The sequence below is a fragment of the Sorex araneus genome, chromosome 7, assembly GCF_027595985.1.
Source record: "Sorex araneus isolate mSorAra2 chromosome 7, mSorAra2.pri, whole genome shotgun sequence".
NCBI lineage: Eukaryota > Metazoa > Chordata > Mammalia > Eulipotyphla > Soricidae > Sorex > Sorex araneus.
Window position 1 is genome coordinate 48,393,243 of NC_073308.1, and position 20,509 is coordinate 48,413,751.

General features: G+C 44.1%; 2 protein-coding genes across 2 annotated transcripts; both read left to right on the top strand.

Moving 5' to 3' along the window:
- On the top strand, positions 1-1,428 carry LOC101559220 (tripartite motif-containing protein 60-like). The gene has a single exon (XM_012932197.2). It carries the CDS (start codon positions 1-3, stop codon positions 1,426-1,428), a length of 1,428 nt encoding a protein of 475 aa, XP_012787651.2.
- Positions 1,429-17,897: 16,469 nt separating this feature from the next.
- Positions 17,898-19,283, top strand: LOC101558684 (tripartite motif-containing protein 75-like). The gene has a single exon (XM_004606234.2). It carries the CDS (start codon positions 17,898-17,900, stop codon positions 19,281-19,283), a length of 1,386 nt encoding a protein of 461 aa, XP_004606291.2.
- Positions 19,284-20,509: the final 1,226 nt, after the last annotated feature.

Below are 20,509 nucleotides of genomic sequence, written 5' to 3' on the forward strand. Positions count from 1 at the left end.
ATGGTCTCTGTGTCAGCGGAGATGGAAACAGCCCTGGAAGATCTCCAAGCAGAAGCTAGCTGTTTCCTCTGTAACGACTACTTGAAGAACCCAGTGACCATTACTTGTGGCCACAACTTCTGTTTCTCTTGCATCAATAAGTTCTGGGAGGATCTAAAGGGTATCTTTCCCTGCCCTATTTGTCGAATTTGCCTTCGAAGAAAGAAATTCAGGAGGAACATCCAACTGGGTAATTTGGCTGAAGCTGCTAAACTGCTCCAGAAAAGAAAAAGCAAGAGGAGGAAGCAGAAAGAAAAGGTTGTTTGTCAAAAGCACAATCTGGTGCTTGCCTTTTTCTGTGAGCAAGACCTGGAGGTTTTATGCTCACAGTGCAGTTTCTCCTCGGATCACAAGAAACATCGCATTTGGCCTGTCGAGAGGGCCGCTCCCTATTTTAAGAAAAGATTGGAACGTTGTGCCGAGTCGTGGAAGAAGAAAGTGAGACAACTAGAAAAAGTCAGGATTATACAAAACAGAAAAGCTTTGGAGTTGAAAAAACAGGTAGAACACGCAAGAGGCGAGATACAGTCTGAATGTGAGCGACTTAAATTCTACCTCCAAACCGAGCGAGAAACTATTCTTCAGCAGTTGGAAGAGGAGGAGATGGCCATCGAAACCAAACTGCGTGAAAACCGAACACAATGTTCCGAATATGCCTCCTCATTAAATCGTCTGTTAAAGGACATAAAGAGTCAATCAGCGCTGGCATTACTGACAAACGTTAACGGGATCTACCATGCCTATAAAACCTTAAAGTCCCCTGAGCTTTTTTCATTTCAGTTAAAGGAATATAGTTACCATTTCCCACCACAATATTCTGGCCTAGACAGAATTATCAAGCGATTTGAAGTAGATGTAGTTCTAGATCCAGAAACAGCACATCATGATCTTACTGTCTCAGAAGATAGGAAAACTGTGCGATATGGAAGAACACAGCAAAATTCAACTCATAACCCACGGAAATTCTATCTCTTCCCAGCTGTTCTGGGTTCCAAGGGTTATAATGCTGGCAGGCACTACTGGCAGGTGGAAGTGAAGGACAAAGTTGGATGGATCGTGGGTGTCTGTAAAGAGACTTTTCTCGGAAGGAACAATGCACCGAATCAAGGTTTTTCAGCACAAGATGGACTATGGGGTATTGGACGCTGGGATATGGGTGATTATATTGCGTTAGGGCCTCAAAGAATTGACCTCCTGCCAGTCGTCATGCCTATGAAGATTGGCGTTTTTTTAGACTGTGATTTGGGTGAAGTTTCCTTTTATAATTTGAGTGACAAATCTCATCTGTATACCTTTAAAGTTTGTTTTGTGGATGCACTTTGGCCTTATTTCTATGCTGGAACTGACCCCAAACCCCTGATGATATGTCCAGTAAGCGACTCTGAATAATAAGTGATTTGTAGGCTTGCTCTTCAAGCCCATGTTCTCCCTTGAACACTGTATTTTGCTCGCTTACTCATCTCTTTCTTTGCTTGCTTCTTCCCACTCGGGAGCAGCTTGTGCTCTCTCTCGAGTACATTTCCCCTCTTTCTCTCCTCTCACCTCTTTCTAAGCAAGTTTCATTCAATAAAAGCTGCATTGCTAAAAAAGTAAACCATTGTAAGACTCCTAATTTTTACCTTTTTTCAGTAGTGGACAGTGAGTATACTCCAGAGGCCGTGAATTTCAATTTTAATCACTATTACCTCAATTTTCAATAACATTCTGGATCTTCCTCAGTCCCAAGTTGGTAAATGCATATACACATCCTGTATATATATTATATATTATATATTATATTATACATACATACACACATGTATATACACATATATACATACACACAGAGAGAACATCAGTAGATAACATTTCCTCTGTTCCTTTTATATTTGGGAACCATACCTGGCAGTGCTCAGGGCTTCCTTCAGGCTCTGTGCTGTGCTCAGGTATCACTGCTGGTGGGGTTGGGGGAATGGATGCTGGGATAGAAACCAGGTCCGACTCTCCCAAAGGCACAAAGACAGATGAGAGGCCAGAGCAGGTAGGGCTCTTGCCTTGCATATGGGCAACTCAGGTTTGATCCCTGGCACCCCATATGGCTCCCTGAGTCCTGCCTGTAGTAACCTCTAAGCACAGCTGGATGTGCCACCCAGGGGCAAAGAGATCCTATAAGCCAAATGGATCTTAGCCCATGTTTGCCAAGCCCCACTCTGAACTCCACATCTATCTGCCCTGGCAATGTGTGGAGAAGTCTATTAGTATCCAGACAGCTGGTTACAATACAGATGGATAATTGTAACCCCAAGACATATCATTTCCACTTTTGCCTCACACTGAGGGAGAGAGCTGGCCATTTTCACAACTGGCAGGGACACTTGGGAATAGCCAGAGGGCTAGAAGATGCAGCTGCCATGGCTGCTGAAGAGGCAGTGTTGGAAAGTTTCCATAAGTTTCCACAAGTTTAGTTGGATGACAAAGAGGTTGGGGGTGGGGGGTGGAGGGTAATCATGAATGCCTTTCCTGGAATGCCCACACCCCACAACTGCAGTTTAACCCCTTTTCCAAAAGCTCCTAGTTTTCTGTAGTTGAAGGCTGGATCTCAGGAGAGGCCAGGGATACTTCCAGAAGGCAACACGGTCCCTCTGGTGTGGGAAAAAGGAGTGAGGATGCGGGTATTGGCCCAGAGACACTGGAGACTGGGGACAAATCCTTTACAGATGGAAGCCCACTTATCCCCTTTGCAGTGGTAGAAGAGGACATGTTTGGACAGAAGTCCAGTTGAACTAAGAGAATCTCGTGTCCAAGGGAAGATGGACTGCACTACCCGCTACATGCAGGACTACTAGGCCCTCCACACCATGAATTGTGATGGCAACTGCTGTGCCCCTGGGCCTCTGTGCTCGGAATTCACCTGGTAGAGGTGAATTTCTGTCTCTGGTAGAGGTGAATAATGAGCAGGCCCCATGTCAGGGCTCAGTTCAGTTCTTTTGTTGTTATTTTTTATTTCTTATTGAATCACTGTGAGGCAGACCCATGTAAATAATATCCATGTACTTCACTGCATCACTGTATCACTGTCATCCCGTTGTTCATCAATTTACTTGAGTGAGCACCAGTAACATCTCTATTTACACTCAGCCCCGAGATTTTAGTTGCCTCTCCTTACTCGTCTTTCCCAACGATTGGAGGCTCTTTCATGTACTTGTGGAATTAAAAATAAAAATGAACAAAAGGACAATATTGTAGAATCCTTAAATATTTCAAAATTATATATATCTAAACAACCCAGTGGTCAAATATTTCGGGGAACTATTTGGGGAAGAGGGTCGTGTTTATTGGTTCTGATTTTGTAGTGACATACAGAGGTACTTGGGTGAGCATTTGTGCTGGGGATTCAAACCCATTCAGCTTTATGAAACAGAAGAACCTTAATTATTGTACCATGTCTCCACTCCTTGTATCAGGAAATCTTTAAGTACCTTTCAAATTAAAATGAAAATACCAAAAAGGATGCAGTTTTAAATTTTTTTTATTATTTTATTTTACAATTTTGTTACAGTCATATATTTATTATATTTATATTCTCTCACATTCCCACTATTTATCTTTTAGCTTCAAATCCTAGAGTATTCTAGATGATATACAAGGAAATGTAATTAATTAATTAATATATTGATTGAATCAGGGCTGGAGCGATAGATAGCACAGCGGTTGGGCGTTCACCTTTTATGCGAGTTCGATTCCTCGGCCCTTCTTGGAGATCCCGGCAAGTTACCGAGAGTATCGAGCCCGAGCGGCAGAGCCTGGCAAGCTCCCTGTGCGTATTGGATATGCGAAAAACAGTAACAATAAGTCTCTCAATGAGAGACGTTACTGGTGCCCGCTCGAACAAATCGATGAGCAACGGGATGACAAATGACAAGTGATTGATGAATCATCACAAGATACACAGTTACAAATTTGTTCATCATTGGGTTTCAGTCATACAATGTTCCAACACCCATACTTTCACCAGTGTATGTTTCCATCACCAATGTCCCCAGTTTCCCTCCCACCACCCTTCTTCCCATCCAACTTCCCTCAATGGCAGACACTTTTCTTTTCTCTCTTTCTGTAGGTCTCTATCTTTTTCTCTGTCTCTGCCTCTCTCTCTCTCTCTCTCACTCACTCTCCCTCTCATTTCTGTGATCTTTTCCCTTTTTGGCATTATGCTTTGCAATACAGACACTGAAAGGCTATCATGCATATCCCTTTACCTCCTTTCAGCACTCAGTTCTTGTTCAGAGTGATCTTTTCCAACTACCATTGTCGTAGTGATCACTTCTCTGTCTGGACACACCTATCCCCAGCTTGTGGCAAGTTTCCACTATGAACCAGTCCTCTTGGCCCTCATTTCTACTGTGCTTGGGTATTAGGAGGACACAGTAGTCTAAGAAAATTAGAGGGGCCGGAGTGATAGTACAATGGGTAGGGTGTTTGCCTTGCACCGGCCAACCCAGGTTCAATCCCCGGCATCCCATATGGCCCCCCAAACACCATCACGAGTAATTCCTGAGTGCAGAGCCAGGAGTAACCCCTGAGCATCACTGAGTGTGACCCAAAAAGGAAAAAAAAGGAAATAAAATTAAAAGTATTAAATGTACAAAGGAATAAGAGTTCTGGATTTAATGATCTAAGATCCTCCCTTAAGGAGTGAAAAACAAGGGGCTGGAGAGATAGCTCCATGGACTAGAGTGCATGCATGTAAGCAGGAGGTCTCTGTTTGATTTCTGACACTGCATAAGGTTCCCCAGTAAAACCAGCAATGACCCCTGAGCACTGACTCAGGAGTAGCACCTGAGCACTGCTGTGCAGCCCCGAACAATTTTTTTTAAAAAAGGAAACTAAAAATAAGAGCAGATCAAATCTAAAAGGAGAAGAAAATCAAAATTGTAGTAGAATCAGTAAAATTGAAAATCAGAAATGAGTGGAGGGCTTGGGATGTAGCAGCTGTAGCAGAATTTGCCTTGCCTCTGCAGGCAACAGTTTGAATTTAAAGCCTTCCCCCCCAAAGAAAACCAAAACCAGCCGAGAAATAACTAAGAAAATCAACAAAACTGAAACTGATTCTATCACAGATAACAGTGAAGCAATAAACTGGTGACTGGTATAAACAAATCAATTTCCTTCAGATTTTAAAATATATGCTGGTTCCATTATCCCAGTGGCCTAGTTTGGTGAGACTTCATTAGAGGAAGGGAGGGTCGGGGGAGGAATATTAAGTAGCAGGACACTGGCAAGAGCAGGACAGGGCTGCTGGAAATACACCATCGATTTTTCAATCAGGAAACTCTTCTAAGAAAAATGAGTCTATGATTGTTTTCTTGCTAAGGAAGCCAGTGAGTGAGATTTTAGATAGGAGACACGGGGAGAGGGTTAGCTCTAATATCCAACTCTGGACTTTCCCAATTTCTCATTGCAATTCATGCTAGTTATGGGAAAGGGGAAATTATATCAAAGTCTGAGGGCATTCTATTCATGTGATCTGCTAAGGAGTACTAAGGTTGATCCTTAGTACTCCCCGCAAAAGATGGCACTTGTGAGGTGTAGTGAAGCACAAACAACAACAGTTTTTTAAGTGATAGCACAGCAGGTAGGGTGTTTGCCTTGCACGCGGTCAACCCGGGTTCGATTCCTCCGCTCCTCTCGGACAGCCTAGCAAGCTACCAAGAGTATCCAGCCCGCACGGCAGAGCCTGACAAGCTACCTGTGTTGTAGTCCATATGCCAAAAACAGTAAGAACAAGTCTCACAATGGAGATGTTACTGGTACCCGCTCGAGTAACTCGATGAACAATGGGACGACAGTGCTTCAGTGCTACAGATTGGATTAAAATTTAAGTATATTTTATTCAGTATTTGTATTTTTTTAAAGGATTTTTTTTAATTATTGGGGTTCTTTTGGGCCACACTGGCTGTTCTTAGGGCTTACTCATGGCTCTGTACTGAAGAATCACTCCTCGTGGGCTTAGGGCACCACATGGGGTACCTGGGATCCAACTCAGGTCGGCCACATGTAAAGCAAATGCCCTCCCGGCTGTACTTTCTCTGAGTCCATTGAACATCTTCAACATTTCATCTCTGAATTCTTTATCGGAGAGATAGTATTTGTGCGTAACCCCTGTTGGGGCTTCTGGAATCTCCATTCTCTTCTCATCTTGGGGATTTTCTCTCTTTATTCATATTGTTGTGGAATTATGGAGGTGGAACCTTCCAGTTCCCTATCACTATTCCCTCTTGCTACGAGAATGAATTCTGGTTTAGCCCAGTCGGTGGTGGTCACCTTTTCCTTCTTCTAGAATACTTTCTTAGTCTCAGGCGCTCCTCCATGACTTACATGAGGCCTCTGAAGTGAAGCTCTGAAGGATGTGCTCTTTTATATTGGCTTATACAGCTTCTTGTGTTCACTGCTAGTTTTGGTGAGATTGAAATAGGCTACTGGACTATTGGCCTATTGTGGTTGAGAAGGTCAGGGTGTTCTCCACAGAATTAGGTTATGGAGATTGTGCTGTAAATCCAGAGTGCTGGGAAGGAGGGGAAACAACAGCATGTCCCTTCTGCGTAGGCCACGCCCCCTGCTGTAGAGGCCACGCCCCCAGCCAGTCCTGGGATGTTAGCAGGTGCATCTCTGTTCCAGTCAGGGTGGAGCAGCTTGGGCGGGTGGGGCAGGGCTGGGGGTCTCATGCATCTTGGGAGGCGACTGGCGGGAATAAGGCAGAACATAGGGTGGTGGTGCGGGGGTGGAACCCGGGGTCCTGAGATGCTCACAGCCCGTCTGTACTTTGTCTCTGGTCCACAGAACTTACACACTTTTATCACTTCCCACCACTTGGTTTAGGGCTCAATCATCAAGCCTGAATTATGTAACAGATTCTTCGTTGATTCCCCTGATTCTTCTAATCATGCTTCTTGCAATGATACCTTCTTCTTCCTTCCACCCTTACTTTCTTTGGAGGTGAAGGAAAATTATATTGAGAAGGAAGACATTGAAAGATGTTAATCAAATCTTTAATAGTCAGATGTCTTGCAGTGACTGGATTAAACCGTTGACTGTTAACAATGCAAAGGATCATAACATTAAGAGTTGTAGAAATTTACCCTAAAATGTCACCCATTCTTTCCTAGTGAAAAAGCAAACATTTGGTTAGCAAAAAAATGATGGGGATGACAGCCCCATAATGCAAAATGGATTTCAATTCTTGAATATTGTAGTTAATGAACAATTAGTCATATTATGCTTCATCTAGGGAGGGGAGTATCCTTAGGAGGGGGCTCTAATTTTTAAAAAACAATTTTTAAGTGCCAGTGATTTAATTTTATTACTGATTGAGTAAAAATGTCCATGCCTTCCTTCTCAGACACTTAAGAACAATGTGTTCTATGACCATGGGCAATTTAGGTAAAGTAACAAATTGCCTGAATTTCTCAGTGGTTGCAGCACACATTCTTCCGATGGCTAAGATAAGGCATACTTTCTTCAGGTTTACACTATGTCAGTAACCGAATGAAAAGTATAGGGCATCATATCTCTGAATGAGTTTCTAGGTTACGGAAACATAAACTAGAACCTCACCCTCATACTTTGTGTTATCTAATTTTATTAAGTTTTCGGTTTCTAATGAGATCAAGTTGTGGATCTTATTTCTAACCTTTATTCTCCTCACACACACACACACAAACACACACACAGACCCCCAAAACCCAACAATTTATCTCCTCTTTAAATCATAAAAGTGTCTCATTTTTCCCGCTATGTTAGGTTTTCGAAGAACATAAAAATTTCCACCTACAGTTGACAATTAAAAACATCACTGTTCATTCTTCATCATCTACTACAGAGATTGCCAGAGGTTTAGAGTCACATCCGATACAGGAGTACGGCTTCGGCACTGTGGAAAGGTTCCCTCAGAGAACAGATGTGAGCCCTGTCGGCGGCGTTGTAGAAGGAGAGCTGGCCCAGCTCCCAGTCCAGGTACACGCCGAGGGCCGCGGGCGGGTCCCCGAGGGCCAGAGGCACGACCCCCGCGCCCACGGCCAGGTAGTCGCCGTCCTGCCGCTGCAGCGTCCAGCATCTCTTGGGGGCCGGCTGTGCCCGCGGGGCCTGGGCCGAAGGGGCGACGGTGCACACGCCCACGGCCCACTCGGGCTTGGCGCCCACCTGCACCTCCCAGTAGTGGCGGCCAGAGGCGAAGGCCTCGCGGCCCAGCACCACCAGCTCGGTGGCATCTGCCCAGGGCCCGGGGTCCGCGTCCCCTTTGGGCCGTTTCCGCACGCAGGTCACCGACGTGAGGTCCCGAGACACGCGCAGGCTGGGGTGGGCCGTGCGGGGGTCCAGGCTGACGCGCTCTCGGAATCTCTGCATGACGCTGCTGAGCGCCGAGCACAGCGGAGGGAGGCTGTAGGCCGCCGGGCGGAAGCGCAGGGGCTGCACGGCCGGGGGCTCCAGGCTCTCCCAGCGCTGCTGCAGGTCCCTCAGGCCCCTCAGCACCTTCTCCTCGGACATCACGGACCTCTCGGACACCTCCCGGAGCAGGTCTTTCAGCGCCGAGATGTGGCCCGAGTAGGCCTCCAGGTTGGCCCGAAGCTGCTGCTGCAGGCGTTTCTCTTCTTCCAATGTGACAACAGTTGCCTCTTGCTCACGTCCCACAAACTTCTTGAGCTGCTCATATTCTCAAGCTCACTGACGCCTCTGCCTTCTCACTTCCTCTGTCAGTTTAGCATCTTCCTGTCTTGGATGACTTCTAGCTTCTGCACCTCTGCCAGCTGCTTCGTCAGAGCTTGATGTACCCACTGAGCCTCTCTCTGAGAGAGACGCTGCCTCGGCCAGGGACCTGACGTGGTGGCCCTGGTGGGCAGGGCCCTGGGCGCACAGGGGACACAGCAGCTCCCGGTCATCCTCACAGAAGAGGCTCAGCTCCTACTTGTGCTCCTCACACTTGTGTTCCTCTCCCTGCTCTATCTCGCTGCTCCTGGAGCTGTGGAGGAGCCGGGCCAGGTCCACCAGCCTTCCCAGCTGGGCGTTGGCCCTGACGCGCTTCTCCTGGCGGGGCTGCCGGCAGACGGGACAAGGGAGGTTGTCCAGTAGACCTTTTCATGACACAAAAATTTAGGAAGCACAGAAGTTGTGCCTGCATTTGATGGTGAAGAGGCCCTTGAGGCAGTTCAGGCAGATGGAACAAATGATCTCTCCCTGCAGTTTCAGAGGGGGTTGCTCTCACCTCTGTGACCAGGGGTGAAAACTGCGCTACTGAGCTGTTCCCTCCAGAAATTTTGGCTCTAGGCGTCCTCTCTTGAGCACAGCAAATTGAAGCTCAGACCTCACTGCCCCTTCTGCATTGAATCTCTTTAAAAGTAAGGGTGGCTTATTTCCTTAGTTTATGGACTTAATCATATCAGAAATGGACAGGTCTAAGACAGTCTAAATGCCAGAGACCGCAAAATACATTTCAAATATTAAAATATGAAGTCTTCATGCTTGTTTGTGTCAGTAACATCAGTGTTTATGGAAATTAGAGTACACAGATAAATTTTGGTATATTAATCATAGAACATTAATTATAACTGAGTAGGATGAATGTTTATTTACATAGTTCCTTTATCTAAAAAGTCAAATCAAAGAATAAAAATTATGAATTAATAAATGGACAAGAGCTCCCATTTGACCCAGCAATACCACTGCTGGGAATACATTCCAGAGAAGCAAAAAAGTATAGTCAAAATGACATCTGCACTCATATGTTCATCGCAGCGTTATTTACAATAGCCAGAATCTGGAAAAAAACCCGAATGACCTAGAACAGATGACTGGTTAAAGAAACTTTCGTACATTTATACAATGGAATACTATGCAGCTGTTAGAAAAAATGAGGTCATGTTGTTAAAGTTTGAGTGATGTTTGCTTTTGTATATATTTATGGAAATATGTATATATGCATATATATATATATATATTTCTCTCTATGATTTGTTGCCAGGGCTGGAGTGATAGCACAGCAGTTGGGCGTTTGCGTTTCACGCGGCTGACCCAAGTTCGATTTCTCCACCCCTCTCAGAGAGCCCGGCAAGCTAATGAGAGTATCAAGCCCGCGCGGCAGAGCCTGGCAAGCTACCCGTGTGTATTGGATATGCCAAAAACAGTAACAATAAGTCTCTCAATGAGAGACGTTACTGGTGCCTGCTTGAACAAATCAATGAGCAATGGGATGACAGTGACAGTGACAGTGATTTGTTGCCTACTATTTGAACCCAATCAAGTGTGGCGTTGCACTTATGGAGAATGGGTAGGGAGTGTATTATGATGTGTCGCATGGCCGTGTGGTCCAAGAATATGTTCACTCATGTGTGAGGCTCAGCCAGAGCATGTGGGGAGCAGCGTTGAGTGTGGCAGCAGTTGGGTTGTGGAGGCTTTTGGCTGCAGGGCCTGGGTCACTTGGGGCAGGGAGGGCTTTCAACTGCCCCCCTCTGGGGTGCCCCGAGTGAAACAGTCTGGCGGAGTCCGGTGGCATGGCTATGGCAGGCTTCATGTTATGTTCCTTCCCTGGAGGAAGATCTGGACAAGATTATCTGGCGCCAGCAGAAGGTGGATAATGAGTGTGACCCCTGGGTTGCCAGAGACTGATGAGATGCTTCTTGACTCCTGATTCAGTTAGTAAGGCTGTAACCTATGGTTCTCTCTTAATCAAACAGAAGTTGTGTATGGTGATGGATGAGGAACTTTACTGCTAGCAAGCAGGCAAGTTAAAATCTTACAGAGTCATATCCTCAAAATAACTATCATGCCTGCACAGTAACAAGAAGATATTATTTATTTATTTGCGGATTTTTCCCCCTGCAATGCAGCTGTGTGACATCTAATAGCCTAGTTCTTCCTCTTGGAGAACCTGGTAAACTATTGAGAATCTATTGCCTACTTGGGAGAGCCTGGTAAGCTCCCCATGGTGTATTCATATCCAAAATACAATAACAGATATATTTGAGCCCAACAAGATACCAAGAGTATCCCGCCTGCACGGCAGAGCCTGGCAAGCTACCCATGGTGTATTCGATATGCCAAAAACAGTAACAGTAGGTCTAATTCCTCTGACCCTGAAAGAGCCTCCAATCGTTGGGAAAGGCGAGTAAGGAGAGGCTCTACAATCTCAAGGCTGAGTGTAATAGAGATGGTACGGGTGCCTGCTCAAGTAAATTGACGAACAACAGAATGACAGTGATGATGATGATGATTTGTGGACTTTGGAACACCCAATTTTGCTTGAGTATCACTCCTGGCTCTGTGCTCAGGTATCACTCGTGGCAGTGTTTGGGAAGCACATGGTCTCAGGGATCAAACCTAGACCTTCTGCATGCAAAGAGTGCTCTTAGCTCTTTGAGTTAACACTCCAGCTCCCAAGAAGAGGTTTTTGTTTTTTTTTTTTTTAATAGAAAAGGGAAGAGGATAAACACTGTTTTTGTGAAGTCTTGGTTGTAGATTGTCATGGGCTTGGTCATCAGTCCATTCCCTCAGGAACTGATCCCCTGAGGCACACTTCTAGTGTAACTGCAAATAGAGATTTATGGTTAGGTTTCCACCCTCTTACCCTTTAGGAAAAGATAAGGGGCATTTATAATATTTTCAACTCTCCATAACTAGACAGTTTTTTTTTCTGGTTTATAACAGTGAATTTCAGCTCTTTACATCTTTGGTAAGACTTCTAAGCTTATTAGAAATTTAAATAAGTTAATTTATATGCTTTTGTTTCTAAATACCAGTTATGGATTGGAGAGATAATATTAGAGTTATTAGAGCATTAGATTAGTAGTAGAGTAGTAGAGTTATCATAGTAGTTGAATAATAGTGTTAAGGTGTTTGACTTGAATGCAGTGACTCTGGTTCAATCCCCAGCACCACATATAGGCCCCAGAGCACTACCACGATTGAGCGCTGACCATGCAGCCAGGAGTCCCTGAATACTTCCGGGTGTGTCCCCCAAATCAATCCCCTCCAAGAAAAATCCAGTTAATCATCTTTTTGAAAATTTTATTTTTTAAAACTTATTTTTATTGATTGAAGTTTTGTGATTTATGATACCGTTATTAGTGGTTTCCCAGGCACATAATTCCAATGACACACCCATCAGTAATGTACCCATTCCCCCCCTCCAAAGATCCCTATGCCCCTCCCTTTCAACTGGAAAATTTAAGACTTATTTTATAGTAAAGAGAAAATTCTTTTTCTTTTAATTTTTTATTAGCGAATCACTGTGATGTACAGTTACAAACTTATGAACTTTTGTGTTTGCATTTCACTCATACAATTATTGTTTACCCATCCCTCCACCAGTGCCCATTGACCTCTACCAGTGATCCCAGTATCCCTCTCACCACCCCCACCCCATCCTCCACTACCCCACCCTGCCTCTGTGACAGGGAATTCGCTTTTGTTCTCTCTCCTTTTGGGTGTTGTAGTTTGCAATAGAAGTATTAAGCAGCTTTCATGTTCAGTCTATAAGTCTATAGTCTACTTTTAGTTCGCATCTTCCAACCCGAATGGGTCCTCCCAACATCCTCTACTTGGTGTTTCCTTCTCTATCTGAGCTGCCTTTTTCCCCAGCATGTGAGGCCAGTTTCCAAGCTGTGGGGCAGACCTCCTGGTCCTTCCTTATCTCTACTACTCTTGGGTGTTAGTCTCCCACTCTGTTATTTTATATTCCACAGATGAGTGCAATCTTTCTATGTCTCTCTCTCTATTTCTGACTCATTTCACTTAACATGATACTTTCCATGTTGATCCACTTATATGCAAATGTCATGACTCCATCTTTTCTAACAGCTGCATAGTATTGCATTGCATAGATGTACCAAAGTTTATAAGAGAAAGTTCTTAAAACTCTCCATGCAGCAGTCCTTCAGCATCAAGTTATCACTATTTCAAAGACAAAGCAATGTAAGGCATTGTTTTTCAGAAATTTTCTTGCAACATTTTAAAAAGCCAGATTGCCTGAGTCAGTTCTCCTTTTATAGTACCCTCTCTCTCCTGTAACAGAAGCTTTTTTTTTCTTTTTGGGTCACAGCCAACGATGCAAAGGGGTTACTATCTGGCTCTGCACCCAGGAATTACTCCTGGAGGTGCTCAGCAGACCATCTGGGATGCTGGGAATGGAACCTGGGTTGGCCGCATGCAAGGCAAATCCCCTACCCGCTGTGCTATTGCTCCAGCCCCTCTTCTGTAAGAGAAGCTTTTCAACAGGTTATCAGACCACTGGAAGATATTTCCTCTTGCTTTTTTTGGACCTCTCTTTTCCCAAGTGTGTAATGTAAAAATTCAAATAATAACAGAACCAGAACATGTTCAGAACAGATTGGCCCACAGTGATTAGGAAAAGAACAAGAAAATTTTGAGACCAAGACAAAGAGACATTCATAGTCCTGTGGATGTAGGAGAAAACTTTGACATGCCAGCCATCATGTATCCCATAGCTTGAATGAAGCCAGATGCTTAATTTATTTGTATGTTTACATGCTAGAGGAAAAATAACTCCAAGTAGCACTAAAGATTCTGAGAATGAGCAACATTTGTTTTGGTTTTAGCTGTATCTGGTGGTACAAGTACAGCTGTGTGCTCAGGGTCACCCCTAGCAGTGTTTGGGGGACCATTTGCAGTGCCTGGGATTGAATCTCAGTGGAGAAGCAGAATTTATAAATCCAGTTAACCTTCCATGAGGGAAGAGTGAACTTAAAACACGGCCTGGTACTGCTATTTCTTCCTCCACCTGGATGGGATTAAGTAACGTGAGAAGGATAAAGGGAGGGAGGGGCTCTGTGGAGATTGGATTTTCAGGATTAATGCCTACCCTTTGCTACCTGGCTAAGTACTACTTAATCATCACTTTCTGAGTATCCTCTCAGGACTAATTCGGATCCCTTTCCTTCTGACTGGCCTTTCCTCTAAAGCCCCACAAATCCAACACAGTATAAAAACTTGGGTCGAAAGAAACAGAGTGGCAGACTGGCTTCCACGGCCCTTCAGGGAGTCAGCTCAACATCAGCACCAAGTACTCAGCCAGACCAGGGTCACCGATCCAGGTAATAACCAATAAGGGATTACTGTGATAATGACCAATTCAGGTTTTTTTTTTTTTTTTTTTTTTGCTTTTTGGGTCACACCCAGCGATGCTCAGGGGTTACTCCTGGCTTTGCACTCAGGAACTACTCCTGGCGGTGCTTGGGGCACCATATGGGATGCCGGGGATCGAACCCGGGTCGGCCGCGTGCAAGGCAAACGCCCTACCCGCTGTGCTATCGCTCCGGCCCCACCACCAATTCAGGTTTATTGGAGGCAGAGGGAGACCATAATTTCCATAATTTCTTGTTTCTGTTCTATGGAGACACTATTTTTTTTTGCTTTTTTTTTGCGGGGGCTGGTGGGGGGATCACACCTGGAAATGCACAGGGGTTACTCCTGGCTCTGCACTCAGGAATCACTCCTGGCGGTGCTCAGGGGGCCATATGATATGCTGGGAATTGAACCCTGGTTGGCCACGTGCAAGGCAAATGCCCTACCCACTGTGCTTCGCTCCAGCCCCAAAAGGATAAATTTTAATTCTCTGCCATGTTACCGTTTGCAGAAACTGACATAAGCATTTTCTTTTTTAAAAAAATTATTTATTTTTAATTAGTGAATCACCGTGAGGGTACAATTACAGATTTATACATTTTTGTGCTCATGTTTCCCTCATACAAAGTTCGAGAACCCATCCCTTCACCAGTGCCCATTCTCCACCACAAATAAACCCAGCATCCCTCCAACCCTCCCCAATCCCATCTCCCCCACCCCACCCTGCCACTGTTCTCTCTCTCTAATTAGGTGTTGTGGTTTGCAATAAAGGTGTTGAGTGGCCATTGTGTTCAGTCTCTAGTCTACATTCCGCACACATCACCCTTCCCCTGCATGGCCTCCAACCACATTTTACTTGGTTTTCCTTTCTCTATCTGAGTTGCCCTCTCCCCAGAATGTGAGGCCAGCCTCCAAGCCATGGAGTCATCCTCCTGGTACTTATTTCTACTATTCTCAGGTGTTAGTCTCCTACTCTGTTTTTCTATATTCCACAGATGAGTGCAATCTTTCTAACACATAAGCATTTTCTTATGAAACAATGGAGCCAGAATGCAGACCCTGAGTAGGAGGAAGCAGAGAGCAATCTTAGGCAAAAAAGGGCAAAGGTACTCTTGCTGAGACAGAAATAAAAATTGATGGGCTGGAGATACAATATAGTGTTTCCCTGCACTTGCTTTGAACATGGATCCCTAGCATTCCAAAAGGCCTCTCCATGATTCCTGAGCCCAGAGCCAGGAGTAACCCCTGAACTTTGCTAGGTTTGGCTTTCCAAAAATCCAAACTGATTCCTGGTCTTGCTGTTGAATTCGTTTCTTAAGCTTGATAAAAGAGAGAATTCAAAAAGTCTTCCAGAGATTTCTAAATTTGCTCTTCAGCAAAATGACTCTATCAGAGACATAGAGACTAGAAAATCAGAAGTTTTAGTACAGCAGATAAGGTTGTTTTATTTATTGATTAATTTATTTATTTTGGGGCCCCACTGAACGATGTTTAGAGGCTAATCCTGGCTCTGCACTCAGGAATTACTCCTGGTAGTGCTAAGGCAACCATACGGAATGCCAGGATCAAAACCTGGGTGGCAATGTGCAAGGCAAGCCCCCTATCCATTATACTATTACCTTTGCCCCAGAGGAGATTATTTTTAAATCAATTAATATTTTTTACCTATTAGATAGGAAGCAATTTTTCAAAAACCTCTAGACAATAGAAAACTGCTGATTATGAAGATAGATAAAAGTTTTGTCCAATTAATACTTCTATGGGGGCAAAATAAACATTCTTACATAGACTTTCAGATTTCACTTTCCTTCTTAGCATTGGAATTAAGTGCAAGTGAGAAGGTCCATTTTAGTACAGCACAGCCACCTGGTACTGGGTTTAATCCTGAGAGATTCTTCTGTGCCTCATCACTAATTAGAAGCTCAGAATACCCTCTAAGCTCCAATTGGTTCTGCTTTCCTTCCTGGGGGAGGAGTCGCCACACCTTAGAGGGTGGCAACTATGTCCTAGACCCACCCAGTGGCCTATAAATAGCCTGGTCACAACAGAATTGCACACACTGCTACCAGCCTGGTATCCTACCATCTTCAAGATCTGTCAGAGACCAGCCCTGAAGCAACGCAGAACTATGGATCCTGGAGCTGTTCAAGGTAAGCAGGAAGATGTGATCACCTGGGAAGTGGATTAATCAAGGGATTATAGTTATGGGAGATGGACAGTATGGATTCATAGATGGGTCTTGTACAAGAAGTTTAGCGGGTAGGGTGGGGGTGCTAATCTGGTCAGAAGAGACTGAAAGTAATATAAAATTGTCACAGGTCAGAAACCAGCCAAAAAGGGATTGGAAATGAAAAAAGAAAAGGAAAGAAAACTTTTTCACATGACCCACAAGAACTGGGAGTTAGCTCAGAAGTGTTCGTGGAATGCTTTTAAAAAGCATCTTTGATCTGAGAGATTGGTGATTGTAGGCAGGTTCTGGGGAGAACACAGTCAGTGATGTGTCAAAGAGAGGTCCAGCCCTGACTGTCATCCCATGGTCTTAATCTAAATTAATTTGTCTTCATTTGAAGTTTGACATGGGATCTAAGAAGCAGGAACCATGAGTGAAAAGAACATAGAGTGAAAAGAACGATAAGAGGTTAGGGATGTTTGGCGTAATCTCTGAAGAAAAATTGTAGACTCAAAAATTTTGATATCTCAGATATTTAAAATGTAGGGAAAAAAAGATAAGAAATTTCAGATATTTGAAATGTAGGGGGAAAGATAAGATAGAAAGGAGTATAAATAAACTTGATTTGGTTAGAAAAAGGGTAACAATAATGATTAGCTCTAATATTTTACTAGACAGCATATTAGGCAGATGAAACAAAAATATTACAATAACCATAACAAATCCACCTATAAAAATGTAACTCCAGGGGCTGGAGAGATAGCACAGCGGGTAGGGCGTTTGCCTTGCACGCGGCCGACCCGGGTTCAAATCCCAGCATCCCATATGGTCCCCTGAGCATGGCCAGGGGTAATTCCTGAGTGCAGAGCCAGGAGTAACTCCTGTGCATTGCCAGGTGTGACCCAAAAAGCAAAAAAAAAAAAAAAAAAAAAAAATGTAACTCCAGCTTTCTTTTCCTCAGTCTTGTGAAGCAAATCCCAGACCACACATTACTTCATGTGTAAATTCTAATTTTTTATAATTAATGGATATAACCTGTTTTAATGCCAATAAGTCATAATATAATTATTAGAAGGAATACTTGTAACAATTGGATGCGCAACACTGCATTGCTCTACATTACTTTTTCTGTCAGAATAAATGCATTTGTATCAGGAAAATGAGTTAAATGAGTATTTGTCAGAGCTTGCTAGCAAATTGGAAAGTGTTCAGATTCCTTAAGCAAAGTGAGTGATGAGCATATATTTTATTCTTATAGCTCGGTTACTGGAGGACTGAACTGTATTCTGAAAGACGTATCTTCAGAAGACTTACATTCCAGGGCCAGAGTGATAGTACAGCAGACTGGGCATTTGCCTTGCATGCAGCCAACCTGGGTTCAACCTCCAGCATCCCATCTGGTCCCCCAGCACTGCCAGGAGTAATTCCTGAGAGCAAAACCAGGAGTAAGCCCTGAGATTACCGGGTGTGACCCAAAACAAACAAAGAAAAAGAAAAAGAAAAGAAGAAAACATATTCTGAAAGACCTCTCTTTACATATATTTTGAAAAACTTATCTCCAGACATCCTTCTTCCAAGAATGGCTTTTTTAGCTTCCCTGGCCATACTCCAATCAGAAGCCAGCTGCCCTCTCTGTCTAGATTACTTGAGAGATCCAGTAACCCTAGACTGTGGTCACAACTTCTGTGTCTCCTGCATTCAACAGCGCTGGGTTGACCTACAGGACGTCTTCCCCTGTCCTGTCTGCCTCCACCATTGCCCTGACAGGAACTTCAAGAGAAACAACCAGTTGTGTCACATCACTGACATCATTAATCAGCTCCCCATCAGAGGGAATAAGAGGAAACAGCGGGAACAGAAACTATGTGAAAAGCACAATGAGGTCTTGGACATGTTCTGTGAGAAGGACTTCGAGCTGTTGTGTCCCCAGTGCAGGGCGGCCCCTGACCACCAGGATCACCACCTGATCCCTGCTGAGAGAGCTGCGGCAAGCCAAAGAAAGAAGCTCAGAAGCTACATGGAGCTTCTGAAGAGGAAGGTCGAAACCACTGAAATGGATTGTAAGAAACTAATTTCAAAATTTCTTGAGGAGAGCTGGAACGTGGAAAGCCAGAAAAGAGAATTAGATCCTGAATGTAAAGAGTTTATTTGTTTTTTGAGAAGGGAACATTTTGAAAGTGATGCCAGATTAATTCTGGAAGAGAACAAAGAGAAGGATAAACTAACCGAAAACAAAAGCTACATTTCAAGTCACGTGGACACACATAAAAATCTTCTACGTGAAGCAAGAGAAAAGTGTTTGCTGCCCGAGCTGGAGTTGCTATCAGACATCAAAAGTTTGCAGTGTAGCCACGAAGACGTACCACTCCCAGCAGTCTTTTCGTATGAACTCAAGAAAGAGAGTTTAACCCTCCCTCCACATTATTTTGGTCTGCACAAAATGATCAGCACGTTCCAGGTAGATTTGACACTAGATCCTGAAACTGCGCATCCAAGTCTGATTGTGTCCAAAGACAGGAAAAGTGTATCTACAACAAGTCTACCACAATTTCTTGACAACTCCCAGACGTTTCCTCCTTATCCAGCTGTGCTCAGCTGTGAGGGCTTTGATGGAGGCAGGCATTTTTGGCAAGTAGAAGTCACAGGTGAGGGTGAATGGTCCTTAGGTGTTTGTAAAAAATCATTCTACAGAAATTCTATGATACTACCAAGCGCTGAGAATGGCTGTTGGGCATTTTTACAGTCTGCGAAGTACACTGAGCAAAACATGAACGGAACAAACCCAGGCATGCAAATTGGTGTATTTCTGGACTATGAGTTGGGAGAACTTTCCGTTTATAATTTGAATAACAAGTTGTATTTGTGTAAAGTGACTGATAAATTCACAGAAAAACTGATACCATATTTTGCTATTGGATCCTCTTCAAATTCATTTTCAATATGTTTGGCCACAAAGGAATGGTGAACTACTTTGAGAATTATTTGTGGTGGACTGTGTTTGAGTGATTTTTTTTTAGAAACACTGTTTATAAGGTTTATATATGAAGTTTTTAAGATTTATAAGGTTCCTTGTTCATATTTGTTGTCTACCTGCTGAAGTACTATAGGACTCACAATTTTCTCTTCCCCTTGAGTCAAACCTTCCTGGATTACTAAGCAAGACATTTGGAGCAGGAGAAAAACTTATGGAAAGAAAATCTTTAGTTGTGCTAAAGATTTTCTCATACAAGCCAAGAACTACCATCAACTTAGCTACTTGTTTTTCCATGAACTCAGTTATTTGGGGATACCTATCCCGATCACTCCTGCTCTCATGAAGCAACAATATAGGAAAGTAGAGAAACCTGCAGGCACAGATGCAAGAGGCCCTGCACCAGATCTCTCTCCAGATTTCTCCAGAGGCCCCATCTCCACCCAGCCCATCCTGTGCCACACTCCAGTTTGCTTTCTCCCATCCCCAGTGGCTGAGGCCCCAGACAACCTGGATGTGCTCATGCCACCCCCTGCCCTCGTAGGCCTGACCTCAGACTCTGTAATCTACCCAGCCTGTGTCTTGCATGAACTGGGAAGGCCCCCTCGCCCCACAAGTCACAGCCCGTCCCTATCCCCCTCTCCAGTTTTGCTAGACAAGCACTAGAGCCAGAGTCCCCTATCTGCAGCTCCTCTGGTCAGCAGGAGGGCTCAATGTGACGGGGGAGAGGCCAAGTTCACAGGTGCCCAAAGCAGGAGAACCCTCTCCCCCACTTACCTATGGGGTATTTAAGGAGGTGTTTAAGGAGGGTATCTAGCAGATGTTGATAATTATTCAACATCCCCAGAAGAAAGATCTGCCCCAGAATGGGAGGTCCAGTCCTCAAGATGAAGGGCTGGTCCTAGGTCTTACTGCCATGAGGAGGAACACACGAAATTGGGCAAAGCAACGAGAGGTACTCCAGCATGGCACTAGTTTTTGTACTACACACTCTCCCCTGGGTTCTTTCTCTGTGACCTGTTGTGTGTTTTTTGTTTTCAAAAGACTTTGTATTATTTTTTCGAAAGACTGCTGAATCTGATCTTTGGTTTTCCTTTTGGTGGTAAGCAGGGGTAAAGAGATCACTTTACTGTTTTGCTTCAGTTAAGCAACTATAACATGTTAAACACTAATGCCTTTGCAGTACATTTGAACCCACAAGTGGAAGCTGTCACTTCCAC